The following is a 16,613-nucleotide window of genomic DNA, read 5'->3' on the forward strand; positions in this document are numbered from 1 at the left end:
ACAAAAACTGAAATATATAAGCTTCATAAATGTATAATTTATGGTTGAGCTGTTGTATTGGATTGTATTAGATTGCACAGGTGTAACTAATAAAGTGGCCAGTGAGTGTAGGTCATTAACTATACATTTCTTACATGTTTTCTCTCCACTTTTCTTATATATTTTAGTTCTTCATAAATGAAAGCAAAGTAATAAAAAAAAGCTCAGTACTTTCCTGTATCACGATTTCTCCAAACCGGTGATGTAAAAATATGGTTGAAAAGTGGAATAAAGAGACTTTTTGTGCGTATTTAGGAAGTTATGGGCAAAAGTTGTATCCTGATAAACGGACACTGGTGTTGGGTGACAGAGGTGAAATATTGGACAGAGTGTTTGTTTACATGAACAAGTAGGCTATAGGCTAATGTACTGCCTGTAAAAAAAAACAGCGACCTGTAAGATTAACAGAACCATCTCAAACACAGAGTGACTGTTTTGATTTTATAGGTGGATGTGGATGAGGAGCGGGATGGGGGCGCGCCTGCCAGTGCGCACATGCGCATTCGGTGGGAAACACGATTGAAAACGGGCAGCTATGCCGCGCGGTGCGGAAAACGGGCTGGACGCGTCCGCTTGGAACAACGGCCGGTGTACTGGAGGACTCACCCGGGGACAGCGGGACCGGGAGGCTGCTGACAGGCGTTAACAGCGACTCTATCCCCGGGGGGAATAACCTCCAGCTGGAACCGAGAGCGCTCGACGAATCCGCTCCTTCTCCCCTTCTCTCCTCTCCTCTCCTCTCTGCTTTCGGCACCGCAAGAGAGACACCGAGGCTTCAGCAATGTTGCTGCTAAACGTCTAGGATTTATTCCCGGTGTCCGTTTGTTTTTGTATCGACTGTAAATAAAACTGAGCAGAGACAAGAAGCGACAACAAGCGGGGTTCACTATGGTTTTACCGGCGCTCCGCAGTAGGAGATGTCTTAATAGCAGCTGTATGGGGACGTTATGTTTGCAGTTGTTGCTGTGGATTTTATGTGCCGTGAACGGAGAGGAGCAGCCGTTCAGTGTGGAGGTAAGAAGCGGGACTCTTATTTGTTGACATCATGAGATTTCATTATAGGAGCAAGAGTCACGCTTTTCCCTCCTCACAGTTTGAAATATTTCTTCTTTTTTTTTCTTTTTTTTTTGGTCTGGTTTCACAAGCAGCCTGTCTGAGGCACATTGTAGCCCGGGTTCATTCTGTGTTGGGGCTTCAACAACAATCAGGCTCTTTGTGAGATGTCCAGCTGGGCTGTCCCATCCTATCCCCTTCTCCACTTTCTTATTTTTCTTTTTAAGGAAAAAAAAAACACCCACATAATCTGGAGGGGAAGTGAATTCAATGATTGTATTCTTGTTTTTTTGCCTTTATGTGCTTGTTTATGTTGTTCTCAAAGTGAGAAGTCTCACCAAGCCAAGAGAGGAGAGACTCATTTTCAGTGTAGGAATTGTCTTTAAAGACAGTAAAGAAAGGCTGCAAGACTGACTGTTGCAGTTTTGAATCCACTCTGACCATGTTGTCTCTCCACATAAACACATCATATTCATGCAATTCAATCCTGAGTCAACAGCAAAAATCTTCCCAAAGAAGTCAGTAGGGCAGATATTCAGAGTGGATCCAATGCCAGATGTTTGAGTTTCCAGGAGTCCGTGACTTGAAATTTTTCAAACAGGACATGAGTACCTCCGCTTTAGAAGCACTTGTGTCAAATCAAAAGCAGCACATACTCTAAGGCTAATTTCTGTTTTAAAAAAAAAAAAAAGAGGCAGATTTTAAGGAGCTACAGGCAGCGATTTGGGCAGCTAGATGAGATTTAAACAGAGCAAAAAACCTTTCTTTTCAAACTGAGCTTTTAACCTGATCTGCAGCTTTAATAGATTGTTAAAAGCCTTCAGGCTACAAGTGTTACACCAATAAACTTAAACACACAGTCAGCTTTATAAAAAAAAAAAAAAAAATCAATATTTATTCTTTTTGTCTTTTTTTTTTTCTCCTGCTTTTCGAGACTTGCATACTACCGATCCTGCAGAACCAACACAAGCTCGCCTCCTTTTTTGAGTGAAATTTGGGTACATTTTGATCTGTCTATTTGACATCCTCCTTTATTTAGCCAGAGTTGAATGCATAAGCCTATCATAAAGTGTTACAGCGCGCCCCGCTAAACCCCCCTCGCTGTCTCTCACACTTGGCTGCACACACACAGACACCACACAGGAACATCCTGGCATGTCTACTGACAGTCATTCAAGTCCTACATCCACATATCCACATGATTTGCAAGCTTGGCATGCCGCACCGTTCCCTTTGGAGAAAGGCAGGCAGCAGATTCAGTCCAGATGCTACAGGTTATTCGGTTAAAATGTCCAAGCTCACATGACAGAAAGAGGAAGACGGTTAGAGAGATGTAAAGAGGGCTGTTCTTTTCACTCAGCAGATGTATCTTAATGCACACTGGACTGAGTAAGTTGACCGTTTTCTCCTAAAAATGACTAAAAAAGCTTTTTTTTCTTGGCCAAACAGATGTCAGAACCCATTCTTCACAGTAATATCTAGCCTTGTTCTCTGTTGCAAGATGGAATTAACTATATAAATAAAACCAAGTATTGATTATGGCTGGAATCAACATCATCATCATCATATTTTAGTATTTATTTCAAGTTCTCAAGTCGCCTCAACATTTCCTTCTCCCACATCTTCCGCCTCCATTTGCATGTTGTCATCCTCCCTCAGCTCTGTCCTCTCTAATTTCTTTCTCACGCTTTGCTTTTCTTTGTGAATATTGTCATGATCCTGCCCGTTTTATGCGAGCTACTTGTAATTTAGTGATCTCGGAATTGTTATTCTTATGTAATTCGGTCTGTGGCAACCGAGTGCTTTGACTTTTTTAATGTCTGAAACGTGCCCTTGTAGCTCTATGGGCGAAACCACAGGAGACATGAGACCTTTTAATTTGAAAAGATGTATTTTCGGTTTATTGTCGTCGCAGACAAAATGTTTTTCAGCTTCCTGATGAGACAGCATGAGTTGTGGCGTTGTAAAGCCTCCCTGTATTGACGTTTACGTTGTAACGCGAGCCGTTTACGGTGCCTAATTAAACCATCATCATTGGTCAAGGTATCTCAGAAGTGAGGGTCTGCTGGAAAGCCTGTGACTGAGCAAACTTTAAAGATCCTCTCCAGACATGTTTGAGGACATATAAAAATACTCATCTTGGAGTAATAAATTGTGCCTGACATGTTTTTCCACCAAAAATGTTAAATTACCATGTTAAGAATCCTTAAAACGTCTCCTTCTACCTCTTTAAAAATCCACAATCTATGAATATTCAAATATTGTTCATTTCAAACATTTAACTGTTGGACACAAGTTGTCTTCTACTTCACAGAGAAGTGCATTCTCAGTTTATGTGCATTGAAGACGTCAAGTTTCCTCATCACACTTGTGTAAGTTGTATACTGGTCCACGATTGGCTCCTAACTAGTTGTGATGTCACAAATCATGCTCATGGGTTTGCACCTTTAAACTGGGGTTTAAGGTGAGAACAGAAAAACTTTTCCTCCCTCAGCAGATGAATGTGTAAACAAACTCTGCACGTACACAGACTCCTTCTGCACAGTGACGCTCAAACATCCAGCTGAAGGAACAAGAAGGAAAAAACACATTTTCGAGTAGAGGGGAACTTTAAAGGTTTGAACAATGAGTTGTCTTTTTAAAGCAGTGGTTCCAGTGCAACTAAAAAAGCCAGACTGGCCAACTTTCAAGTGTGGATGTCAAGTAGGACGTCTCCGGAGGAAAGATTGCACATTCAGTGAGCAAAGAGTTATAAAATTTGATGCAACAGAATGCAAAAAAGATACTTTATTTGACCCAGAGGGGCAGTTAAGTGGGGCTAAGTCACAGCCTAACACGTGTCTTACAGTATGTATTTGTCCCAGTTCAGAAGCCTCGTCCAGAATGATGCTGCATTTGGACAAAACTAACAGCTACTAGAAGGATGATTGACGTCCGTGTGTGCTGTTTTGTTGCTGGTTAGAGAAAGTCTGCTCTCAGTGTGGAGATTGCAGGAGCCACTTACTGGACTTGTTATGACTATGTGTCCACAGGTTATGGAGGGTAATAATGAAGAGTACGATGAGTATTTTTCTCTAAATAACAGGTGCGCTTTGATGTGGGAGGTCATCCAGAACCTGGCCTGTAATTGCTGGCCAGACTGCGGTCTTTCAGAGAACTTTACCCTCCTGGATGGCAGCTTTAGTGCCGACTTCCTGGATTTGGCTTCATGGCAGAAATGACTGTATCACCACTGTTCCCCAACAACGTTTCTCCTTTTCTTTTCTTTTCTTTATTTTTTTTTTTTTTTCTCTTTGGATTGCAATTTTACAGAAAGTACAGCCTGCAGCTGAGAGATAAAACAGTAATTAATACCAACTTGTAAGACCTCACTTCAACACTATGCATCTGCCAGTCTGTGCTCACTCCTGAAATATTTCTGAAAGCTTTTCAGCTTTTGTTTACCTGACTGTCTTCCCTGAAGAAGTAATTTTCTCTGCAAATGCGACAATGTCCTTAACAACGGCACAGCCACGAGTTAATTTCATTTATCTCCTCGTGAGTTTTATTTTCCGTTTCAATCCATATTGATTATGTGTGAAAAACCGATGACTTTGTGTGTGAGCCGGTGAATTCATTATGAATGTTTTTTTCTCTGTGAGGCCAGATACTGTAGGTGGGCTATGCAAGCAGTGGAGCTAACTTGAGTTATTTTTATCATTAGTTCTTATATAACACAGAGTAATTAAGAGAGAGATAATGGATTTTTAATCTCTTTTTCTTGTCTGTGTACGACGGTGTCAGTTAGGATGAAATTTCGCTTAATCTTGCATAAGAGTTTTCTCACAAACACGCAGGCATCTGGAGTAGTGTTCAGCTACTGTATGTGTTCCTATCATACAGGCCCTGTTCACACCTGGCATTAACATGCGTCTTAGGTGATCTGATAACAAGTGGGCGGCTCTTAAGTACGTCAGTTCACACCTGGCTTAGAATATGTCTCCACATGCGTCTTGAGTGACCACTTGTGATCAGATCTCACTTCCTCGCTCTATATGTGAATAAACATGTACATTATTTCTGTTTGCAAAGACCAAATGCGGTGCAGAGGAGAGAAAAACTCAGGAGAGACTCAGTAGCCACACATTTCTGGTCCACTTTAAAGGTCAGTCCACTTTAAGTGAGCCTGGTCAGGTTAGGCTAACCCGTTGTCGCTAACTTTGAGGCCAACCCACTTCACTTTCATCAGCAGGTGGGAAGCAAGACACGGGAACTTGGCTTGAGTTTTGAGTAGTTGTAGCATTTATTCACTGACAAACAGCTTAAACTGTACACACATTGCACTGCTGCATTCACAGCTATACTGCTAACTTCATACTCTCTGCTCCAGTCATCATCTTTAATATGAAGCCATTGGCATTCAAGTGAGTACATACTTCCACTTACATAGAGGACAGGTCACTTGAGGAGGCGGTCCTTCAATGTGGTCCAGGACACATTCAGTCCACACTACTGAAAGAACGTGGTCATATGCCGTCCAGACCATCTCCGAATGTGGTCTGGGTAATGGGATCTCAGTGCGTCCTCAATGTGTCTTGGGTGCATTCACACCTGTACTAAGAGCTGTCTACTTGTGATCGGATCATCCAAGACGCATTTTAACGGCAGGTGTGAACAGGGCCTCTGTTTAAAGTGGTAGCTGAAGATACAACATCACATTTAGCAGTGATGAAAGCCAAATGCTTTGCTGGCTTTACATCGGATTGAAGCTGCTCCAGAATTAACGGTTGAAGCTTTGAATGCAGGCATCATGTGACTGATACGTACATTTCAAGAATTTTCTAACATGTCAGTGAAACAGGAAAATATTCACTCGACATGCCTGTGTGTTTCCAACTGTGTCAGTGAGATAAAATCCTCATTGCATCCCTCACATGTCTGTGCTCTGTAGTCTTACCTTCTTTTCTCTCTGTTGGGATTTGAGATATTTTGACTCATGGATGATTTTTTTTTTTTTTTTTTCTTCTTTTCTTCACTACAGTAGCTTTTTCCAAGAAACACGACAACAACAATGTGGAAGAGCCAAAGCTTTATGAGCATTTCTTTGCTTCGGTCACACTCAGTATTTCTCAGCGAGGCATCAGGTGCAGCGCTTCCCTCTGAGTCACATTAAGTGTTTGAATCATGCCGCTGTGCTCACCGGAGACAAAGCGAAGTTGCTTAGTCAGAGATAATCTGCTGCACAACAAAGAGAGAGCAAAGTTGCTCCGGTGTACTCCCATCTGTTAACACATCCTGTCTCAGATGGATGAATGAATTAATAAAAGCTGGTTTGGCTCCACTCTGCTGGCTGTCAGTTGTAATTATTAACTCCACCATGGATTTGATCTTTTCCCTCTGTCTGTCTGTTTGTCTGTCAGCGTGGTGACTCAGATATTTATGAGCAGATTTCCATGAAATGTGGTCGACAAATATAAAATCATGAAACAACTGATTAGACTTTGTTCAGGATCCAGAAACCATGTGCTCAGACTACTCAATTAGTGATTATTTTCATTATCGATGAGTCTTTTGATTATGAATTAATCAGTCAGAAAATGGTGGTAAATGTTGACCGCTGTTTCCTAAAGACCCCTCACAGGTCTTGTTTTGTTCCAACCAAACAATAATTGAAAGATATTCAGTTTACTATCATGAAGGATTAAAGAAACCAGGAAATATTCACATGTAAGAAGCGGGAAGCCAAGAATCTTTGCATTTTTTTTTTCTTGGAAAAAATGACTCAGAACGATCGACTAATCGTTGCAGCTCTAATTTCTTGTGGTGAAGAGACTTCCTAAAAAAAAAAAAAAAAACGCAAACCAAACCAACGTAAAACCACAACTTTTCTACGGTTTGGTTTTCGTACAGATTAAACAATATAGATACAATGTGAGGACATTTGTGAGCTTTAGACGTGTCGGTAGGTGGAAATTTTTGTTCTACATGTGTGAATAGTTTAGTCTCATCAGTATCTGGGTGTAGATTTCAGCCATCGCATACCGCTGTAACTACTGTAGCCGTTTTCAACACTCCGCGAACCCCGAGCACTGTCTCGTCCAATGCAAACTACTTAGCGCTGTTGTCACCATGTGGGGAACGGTAGAGCTTCATTCCCATCACCGATCGTGTTACCAGTTGGCATTCTCGACCTCTGAGTGGCATCTGAATAATGGAAAGCAACTGGTGTGAATGTGTGCGCTAGTGTCTGTTTCTATGTGTTGTGGCTTCTCCTACTTTCATGGATTTTTGTTCTCACTGCTCAGTGTTTGTGCATGTGTTCATCTGTAGCCACGCCGTGTAATTGACCCGGCATGCAGTGTGTGTTTGTGTGTGTGGTTGTCTGTCTTCCCAGTCATATTTGCACAGAGGCCAGTGGCTTCCATCTCCCTCCCTGCCCTCAGATCTGCTGCGGTCCTGACGGTCACCAGACCAAAGAAAAGAAGTGGTAGATTTTTGTTATTCAGAGAGTCATTGCTGGACTAAATTTAGGCTTTAATATAACTGCATAACAATCCAAAACTGTGTTACAATAATCTGAAAGATCTTATTTGCTATTTTTGGTGATAAGAGCTCAGTGGCATATTGTTTTAGGCGCTGCATTTCCCAGAAATCACTTGGCAGTCAAACAGTGTACATGGTACTTTTGGTGTGTTTTTCCTTGAATTTTCTGTTAATGAAGTTTGATGTTCTTTTTCTTTCCTCTGCCACGGTGGTTATCAGCAATGGTACTTAACTACTCTACACAGTTGTACAAAATAGCCCTTAAATTGAAAATGCATCACTTTTGCAATGGAGGGTGTTTTTTTTTTTTTGCCTCCCAGAAATAAATGTTCAGAGCAGCAAATGTAAAAAACCTTTTATCAACTGACTGCTATTTAAATTGCCTTTCTGTTACCCCAGTCATTGATTTACATGAAAATATAGTCAGTTATTATTTATTTTCTTCTTTAAACTTCAAACTACCGATGACACACACAACAACAGTTTTTTAAACAATCTATATGATTATCACCCTTATCTTTAACAAATTAGATGTTAAATAGTTGCTGTTGTTTCCATGCAGCCTTATTTTCCTCCCACATACACTTTTTATGTATGAGCTTACCTTGTATGCCTGTGTGTGTGTATATGAGTGTATTTATATTTGTGTGCTTCGCCCTCATTTCTCACTGCGCCGTCATATGTATTGCAAGTACACAAACACACACACTCGCGCAGCTCTCTTGACGTCATTTGGCTTCGATAACAGAGCAGATTTCTGAGCCACTGGGGTGTCTGTGTCAGTCTGTTCATCCAATCCTACAGAAATACACAACACCCGCACTGACCTAAATGATTCATAATCACATAGACATACACACACACATATACAGACACCTGATTTCCCTCAGCAGCCGCTTGTTATTGTCGTGTTTTGTTCTAAATCTTTCTCTCTCTCTGTGTGTCAACAGACAATCTTTCTCTCTCGGAGCTGCTTCTTCTTTGGTCACAGCTTACTGAGCTGTTAAATCTTTAATGTGACTGACAACTGCAACATTAGATGATGCCATCGGGGCATCGCATGTAAGGCTGTCAATTAAGCTGTTGACAGAAATGCTTGTGTGTGTGTGTGTGTATGCAAAGGGATGTGTGCAGTTTCACATTTTTACACAACACAGTTTTGTGAGTTGCACTCGGTGTCTGTTTGCAATAATGTAATCGCATACCAGCATGTTTGAATATGTGATTACTGTTCATTCCAAAATGAACACAAGTGGGTACCTGAATATCAATCAGCCTTGTGGAGGTTGTTTTTTTTTTTTCTTCTTGTATGATTGAGAGCATACTGCAGAGGGAGTTTATAAAACATCAGTTGATGTCATAATCTAGTCTATTTTTTTCCCATTTTCCAACATCGTTAGTTGTCAAAATGCTTCGGAAAACCCCAAAAGACTATCCACTCAAAAAGGCATCGCTCTGATCAGTATGTATGATCAGACTGTGACATTTTTGGGTGACATTTTTGTGACATTTTGTCCTAATGGGGGCCACTGAGATGGTGAACATCGTATGCATAAAGCATTTTTTTTTTTTTTTGAATATATGTGTGTAGGCGCCAGGGGCTAAATATATAGCCTCAGCCTCTGCAGTAATCACACTGCATCAGGTCGCGAGGTGCAGAGGTTAGTTTTGGTATAAGTTAAAAGTTCTGTTGACTCTTCTGAATCTTATGCAAATGGAAAATACAGTATGAATTCAACTACAGCGGTTCAAATTATGTGTGTGGGTTTGTGGTTACTGGTGTGGGCAGGAAGGCTGCGGTTGCCTTGACGACCCTGGCACACTCGCCAGTGGTTCCGCGTGTCCCGATGAATTATTCAAGGTGGTCAGAGGCGGGCAGGCTTTCCCAGGAGGCCGTGATCATGTTTCGGCGAGTCACCTGTACCGAGTGCTCCGGTCAGTCGCTCCCAGCTGCCCGGCTGACTCCCTGGATGTGTCGACGCAATATCTCTCCTCTGCCAAATACTCAGAAATGTAGAAAGCATCTTTTTTTAAATTGTCGGACCAGTGGTTAGTGGCTTCCTTGAATAAAGGTGCAGTGAAGCAAGTTTTCTCTTCAGTTGTCTGTTTTGAGCGTCTGTCTAACCATGAAAATTGGATGTTCTTACCAGTCATAAAAATACAATAAATCTTTTCTTTAACAATCTCCATAAATATCAAAGCTGGAATGATTCTGACGTCTGATTTCTTCTTCAATTGCTTTCTTAAGTTTGTAATAATTGGTAGACCTGTTATTTGTGGTGTAAAAAAAAAGGACTTGGGGCAAAGTTCTTTAGTGATTAATATCCTAGCAGGGAGCTAATTGTTTTCACTCAGCATCCCTGGGTGTAAATTGTTCACAGGGTAGATGAATAGAATGAAAACCAGAGGACTCACAGTACTTACAGGTACTGGACCACAGCAGGGGAATTTGTTGAGGAACTTATTGTCCTTTTTTACAGCTTTTGCAGGCAGTTTTTGGCAGAAACTCATCCCGCTGACACTTCACACGTCAAACAAAATAACACACCTGTCACTCTGTGTTTGTGGAAGGGTACGGAGTGCCATATGGCTCACAATCTGACCAACGTATCTGCTATATAATAATGTGAAACATTATCTTGGAGGTTAAGTTACCGCTAACAGATGGATCTTCTGAATTATGAAAGAAAGTTTATATAGGTGTATCTGAACCGTTAGAAATATGCAGGAACGTTATGTGAACTCAGGGTGAGTAATACTGTTAAATATACAAGGCACCGTTTATCTCCTCTGTCCTGTCCTGCCTATAAACCTTCTCTGAGTAGCTCAGGCTTGTAAACACACTCCACTTTCTGGCTCGAGCAATCATTGGCAGTCTGTGGCAAACCTGCACTGATCACAAGCATGATTTAAACGTTTGGTCTAAACAGTCTAAGCCTAATTGCCTCTAATATTGTAAGCCCCGGGGTGAGTGAGTGGTTTTTTTTAAAATTCTTTTTCTTATGAGACCCAGTTTATTGTAGCATTTCCCAAAAAAAAGTCTGATTCCAGCGCATTAAAGCCGCAGTTACCTTTTAAACACACCAGACTAAGAGCTCATTTCTCCCCCCGATATTACTTTTTCATGCTATATATGGTTTCTCATTAAATTTTCAGCCATTTTTAAAGTCACTTTAATGTCAAAAGTACAGCGTCACCTTCTGACTAAAGCTCAGCTGTCATGTCCACAACTCACCGTAAACCGTTAATGCACATGTGATCCGCTGCACAAGTGGCTCGCTGCCCCTGTAACCTGAGGGACCCAGCTCCTATCAGCTGATCAGTCACAACCGTCAACATCCGCTACACGCTGTCTGCGCGTTGCTATGCCGACCAGGCTTCCCGAGGCACGCCTCATCCATAATAGAGCGTTTCCACCGCCTTAAGCCTTAGGTTGGCCTTTTGATGGCACCCATCAGCTAATTAGCTCGCCTTCTGCTCGTCAGGTAGCGGGCCAAGCTGGCTGGTTAAGAGGTGGTTCGAGGACATGAACGCCCCGGGTTCACCTCAGTTCAGTGCCTGTGTGAGGCATCTGGATGAGGACAGGGCTTCTGAATCACTCCAGAACTCTGCCCTTTCTTTTACTGGGTAACTTGCTTGTTATTTTCCTGACGTGTGGAGTGTTTTGGTACCACAGGCTGAGCTGCTTAAGATGACAATATTTTCTGGTTTTAGTCTTGCTCTTAGAGACTATTCTTTAAGTCTTATATTTGGGTATTAAACTCTTTCGGCTCAGATTTTTCAACTCTAAGTAAGATATAGTTGTAAATGCAGCAAAATGACCTTTAAGATTAGCTACTGTATGAGCTGTTTTTCTCATAGTGTGAAAAAGGTGAAAAGGAAAAGCACTCTCTGTGAAAGTATAGAGAAGCGAGGTGAGGCCGGGCTCTTCTTGCATCAGAAGTAAGAGAGAATTCTACTTCAAAGTGGAGTGAAATCAAGTGTGGAGAGCCCAAAAATAGGCACTGATGCATTTCAGACATTTTAGCCTTCATCGGGGCATGCTGGTGGACTCCTTATCTTTCCATTTCAAGAGTGCGATGATTTCTGGAGAGGTTTAACCTCATTATTAGCTCTCTACTCTTTCAGGAAGTGCTCATTGCGTTTTTTAACAACATAATGATCACATTGCACATTATGTTTGTTTTATGACGTGTTCACACTTGGCTGGTTTGATTCAGTTGAAGCCTGGTGTGGGTTAGGGTCCGGGGGCTGGGGGCTGAATGCGTGAATGGATCAAAGAAACATGCCAAAAATGATTTCTGGTTCATTAAACAAGAAACATTTTTATCTGATATCATAACAAATACATGTTTTTCTTTTCATGTTGCTATTAGACATGAAATCTATCTCCTTTTGTTTCTAGCAGAGCTTTTTGTTATTTATAACAGCTGAAGTCCACTTGCACTCTCATTGGCACTCTTCATTTTGGGAAGTGCACTAATACATTTTCTTGCTGAGAGTTCAATGACAAGATTGATACCACTCAAATACAGAGTATATATATACACTGCAAATATGAAGCTACAGCCAGGAGACCGTTAGCTTAGCATAGCATAAAGACAGAGAATGAGGAAGAGCAAGCACTTAACCCCCCTTAAAACCATAACATGTCATCATTACACTTTGTTTTTTTTGCACAGATCACACAAGATAAAGTGAGTTTTAAAGGTGCTGGTCACTGGATTTCCAGCTTTATCTTATGCTAAGCTAAGCTAACCAGCTGCTGACTGAAGCTTCATATTTAACGGACAGATAAGACGGCAGTATCAATCTTGTATAACTCTCAGCAAGAAAGTAAGTGTTTTTCCCAAAATATCAAACTATTCCTTTGTGCTCATATCCAGTTATTTCTTTTTTTAGCTCTGTGTTGATGATGCAGGTTGAGAAATCCCCGTCAGCCTCTGTGACTTGGTGATTTCAATTTTCAGTTTGGTTTAGTGTGTCAACTCTAAATGGGCAAGAATGAAAATTCACCAATGTATAATCTTCCCTCTTTGATCCAGGGAACTGAACTACAGATGTGAACATGCCCATAATATCTCTTCATTAACAATTCATGAAGCTTTTCTCCCCCCTGTTATGATCTGATACTTTGGCCAAGATAATTATTTTGCCTTAGTGATGTTTTTAGTTCCCCAGACAGTTTCCCTGAGCTCTGTTTACAGTAGTGTTGCTGTGGGCTCTAGTGAGCCACTTATAATGCAGCACTACATGAGCTATGGTTACCATTCTGTGTCATTATTATTACACCAACATGAAGTCCAAATTGCAGCTATATCGAGCAGCACCGACTATACTTACAAGCTCCCTCGTTATCCATTTTCGGAGAGAGGATGCCGAGGAATGTCTGTCTTATTGAATAAGGAGGCTGTCGTGCAGGAGCCTCCTGCTCTCAAGAATCCTTACATCGGCAGAACACCGGGAACCATAGATCACGAAGAGAGTGAATCAATGAAAAAGAGAACAGGGCAGCAGAGAGGGAGAATAACGAAAGAAAACAGAAAGAGATAACCAGAGAGAGAGAGTGAAAGGTAGGGTCCTGATTCAGCAAAACACATCTTTACGATCTACTCTCCATAGGATTATAAGAAGAAGGGTCACTATCCTGGAAGTAGTGAAGCACTGGGAGAATGTCTTACTAGTCACTGGAGTTAAAATGAATGGAGTAATGTTCTGAAAGTCAGAATAATGCTGAATTTACCCAAACATTCAGTTTGCCACCGTCTCCAACTTTAGGCTTTAATAAAAATCTGTTGTTTTGTTTGTTTTGAGAATATTAGTGACTGTCTATTAGCATGTATTCTACTACTTTTGAGAACTTGTGCAACGACATGGACGCTTCATCTCTTATAATTCCAGGCCCATGTGTTTTTTTTCCTTCCCAAAAGAAGTCACAGAATACTAATAACGTGTGGGCTGAGATAATCTATAAACTTTGGCACGATGATGGAATTAGAGATCAAAGACTTGGATTCAATCTTTGAAAGTTTATGCAGTATTAATATATGTAAGCCTTGAGCTTGTGCCTCTCTGAATCTTGTATTGGAGCGTGTGCAACTTTTGTGTCTGTTTGACCATGGAAGTTTTAGGTTTTTCTGTGTGACTGATGAACAAAGGAAGGACACAAGTGTCCAAGAAAAGTTACAGCTTTGGAAAATAATGAAATGAGTTGAGTGGCCTGAACAGAGTCGCTGAGATATGGAGTATTTGACTGGATGAGAATAAAAACAAACACAACTTATCCGAAGTTACGGTTTAGCAAAAATGGGACTTTGTCAAGTCTGAGAAAACAACTCTGATGATGTCATTGTGATGTCATTAGGGTTATCTCAGCTTGGGCTTGGAGACGACAAATGTGTAACAAAGTCTGCTTACAAACTGATGTGTGGAGTTTGAAAGATGTGGATACTTAACAAACAGGAAAGGTATTAAAAAAAATGGAATTGGTTGCATCATGGGAAATGCAGGAAAGAGTATTTTGGAGCTTGACCCATAACGGGGAGTAAAATTCAGGTCAAAAAGTTAGTCTCTTGTGAGTCCCTCCACTAAAAGTGCAATACTAAGATGCTCTAGTCCTCCTCAAAGCCAATAATCATATACAATCGTCAAGCCCCAGTGTGTATGACATTTATCTGTAATTCTATATCCACATCTACATGAACAAAACACAAGTCAATTTCAGTATCAATAGTCAAATATTGATTAATCTACAAAATGTAGCTGAAGAAGAGACACAGTGACCAGAATGACTCAGCTGACTGTTTGCTGTCACTGTGGAAAGTTGCATTGAAACTACAGGCGGCTCTTTTCTGCTATATTCATTTGAAGCACCAGTGTGACAGCTACACCCTCCATATCCTCTTTCTCATTTTGTTATGTGACACTGAACACACACACACACACACACACACACACACACACACACACCATCCAATATCCTGTCAGTGTCTGAGTGACAGACATATCCAGCAACAGTCTCAGCTTCGTGTTTACCTGTCTTTTCTTTTCTGATGGCTCTAATACATCTCTGGATCTGATAATGGCTGCATTATCTGAAAGCACAAACACAACACACTGCCTCTCTTAATACTTACTGCCAACGCCTCTTCACTGTCATGTTTTCTTCTGCAGCTCCTCATTTACATAATACTCTTGACATACTGCAACAATACTTTTTCATATACACTTTTATTATGTTCTGAGCAGTGCTCAAAACAGAAAAAAAATCCAAGATATTATTTATCTGTACATGTAGATGAAATTCATAGGAAATATGTTCTGTACATCACAGACTACATTGTTCTCAGTTGTAAAATGCAAATAAAATTGAAATGAATAGATAGTTTCTGTCTGTTTGGTATGAGTGGTGCATTTTTCAAACAGCAAAAAGAATAAATAAGTCTTCACAGTCTCCTTCATCTTCAAAAAAAAGTAGTCTTACTTTTTCTAAACCCGTCAGATACTTGCGTTGAATTGAAATGTTTCTCTACAGGCACAATCAAGCTGTATTCTTTAAGACTGCAGGAGAAAAACAACCTCATACTGTTTGGATTTTTGTTTGGCTAAATATGCAGTGCCACGTCTAAGTCGTATACTTTTTCATCAATATCTTTTTTTATTTTTTCCCCTCCTTCTCCCCAAAAACACCAGGGAATTCACCGGGGCAGTGGTTAGGACAAAGCCAAATGTGGTTACAATAAAAAAACTCCGATGTCAGAGAGGAGATGTGAGGGAGGGACATGGGAGAGGACAGATGATTACAGGAGAAGAAAAGGGAAAGTAGACATTAGGAGGAGAAGGAATGGCAGTAGAGAGTGACATGACAGAGAGAAGATATGGGAAAAGGAAACATGAAGCATTGCAGAGAGCGAGAGGAGACAAATCAAGTGAATTTTATTTATATAGCGTCAAATCACAACAGAAGTTATCTCAGGGCACTTTTCATATAAAGCAGGTCTAGACCGTACTCTACAATATTATTTACCCAACATTCCCCCATGAGCAAGCACTTGCCGACAGTGGTAAGAAAAAACTCCCCTTTAATGGGAAGAAACCTTGAGCAGAACCAGGCTCTGGGTGGGCAGCCATCTGCCTTGACCGGTTGGGTTGAAAGAGAGCAGGAGGAAAGAGAGCATAGCACAATGCAAGTTCCACATAGAGATGTATAGTGATAATAATGGTGGTAGTAATAATAATAATAATTGTAGTAGTGGGTGTTGAGCAGGGTCACAGGGGCAGTTGGAGGCTTGCAATTACAGATCCAGATTCTACACCTCCGGAGGCAGAAATACCTGCAGAAAGCAACAGGAGGAGAAAGACAAGAAAGCACAAAACTATGGGGAAGAAGCCAAGTTAGTAACATGCATTAATGAGACATGAATGCACACAGATGGAGATGGGGAGGAGGAGAGAGGAGCTCAGTGCATCATGGGAAGTCCCCCGGCAGACTAGGCCTATAGCAGCATAATTAGGAGATGGTCTAAGCCTGAGCCAGCCCTAACTATAAGGTTTATCAAAAAAGCAAAGTTTTAATCCTACTCTTAAACATAGAGAGGGTGTCTACCTCCTGGACCCAAACTGGAAGATGGTTCCACAGGAGAGGAGCCAGATAGCTGAAGTCTCTGCCTCCCATTCTACTTTTGGAGACTCTAGGAACCACAAGTAAGCCTGCATACTGGGAGCACAGTGTTCTAGTTGGGATAATTGGGTACTATGAGCTCTTTAAGATATGATGGTGCCTGACCATTAAGGGCTTTCTAGGTGAGGAGAAGGACTTTAAATTGTAGTCTGGATTTTACAGGAAGCCAATGCAGCGAAGCTAAAATGGGAGAAATTTGATCTCTTTACCTAGTTCTTGTCAGTACATGTGCAGCTGCATTCTGGACCAGCTGGAGAGTCTTCAGAGACTTGTTAGGGCAGCCTGATAATAAGGAATTGCAATAATCTAGCCTAGAAGT

At 41.1% G+C, this 16,613-nt stretch overlaps 1 protein-coding gene across 2 annotated transcripts in view; it reads left to right on the forward strand.

Annotated features, from left to right (window-relative positions):
* The first annotated feature begins 519 nt into the window (after nucleotides 1–519).
* Nucleotides 520–16,613, forward strand: part of LOC137172906 (matrix metalloproteinase-16-like) — an 88,932-nt gene continuing 72,838 nt past the window's right edge. Inside the window, exon 1 of one of the 2 annotated variants that reach the window (XM_067577500.1) lies at nucleotides 520–1,053. In XM_067577500.1, coding sequence (XP_067433601.1) covers nucleotides 928–1,053 — 126 coding nt within the window. In that variant the 5' untranslated portion in view covers nucleotides 520–927. The remainder of the gene's footprint in view (nucleotides 1,054–16,613) is intronic. The other variant, XM_067577501.1, reaches the window with a different exon arrangement.

Source organism: Thunnus thynnus, chromosome 21, assembly GCF_963924715.1.
Source record: "Thunnus thynnus chromosome 21, fThuThy2.1, whole genome shotgun sequence".
Classification (NCBI taxonomy): Eukaryota; Metazoa; Chordata; class Actinopteri; order Scombriformes; family Scombridae; genus Thunnus; species Thunnus thynnus.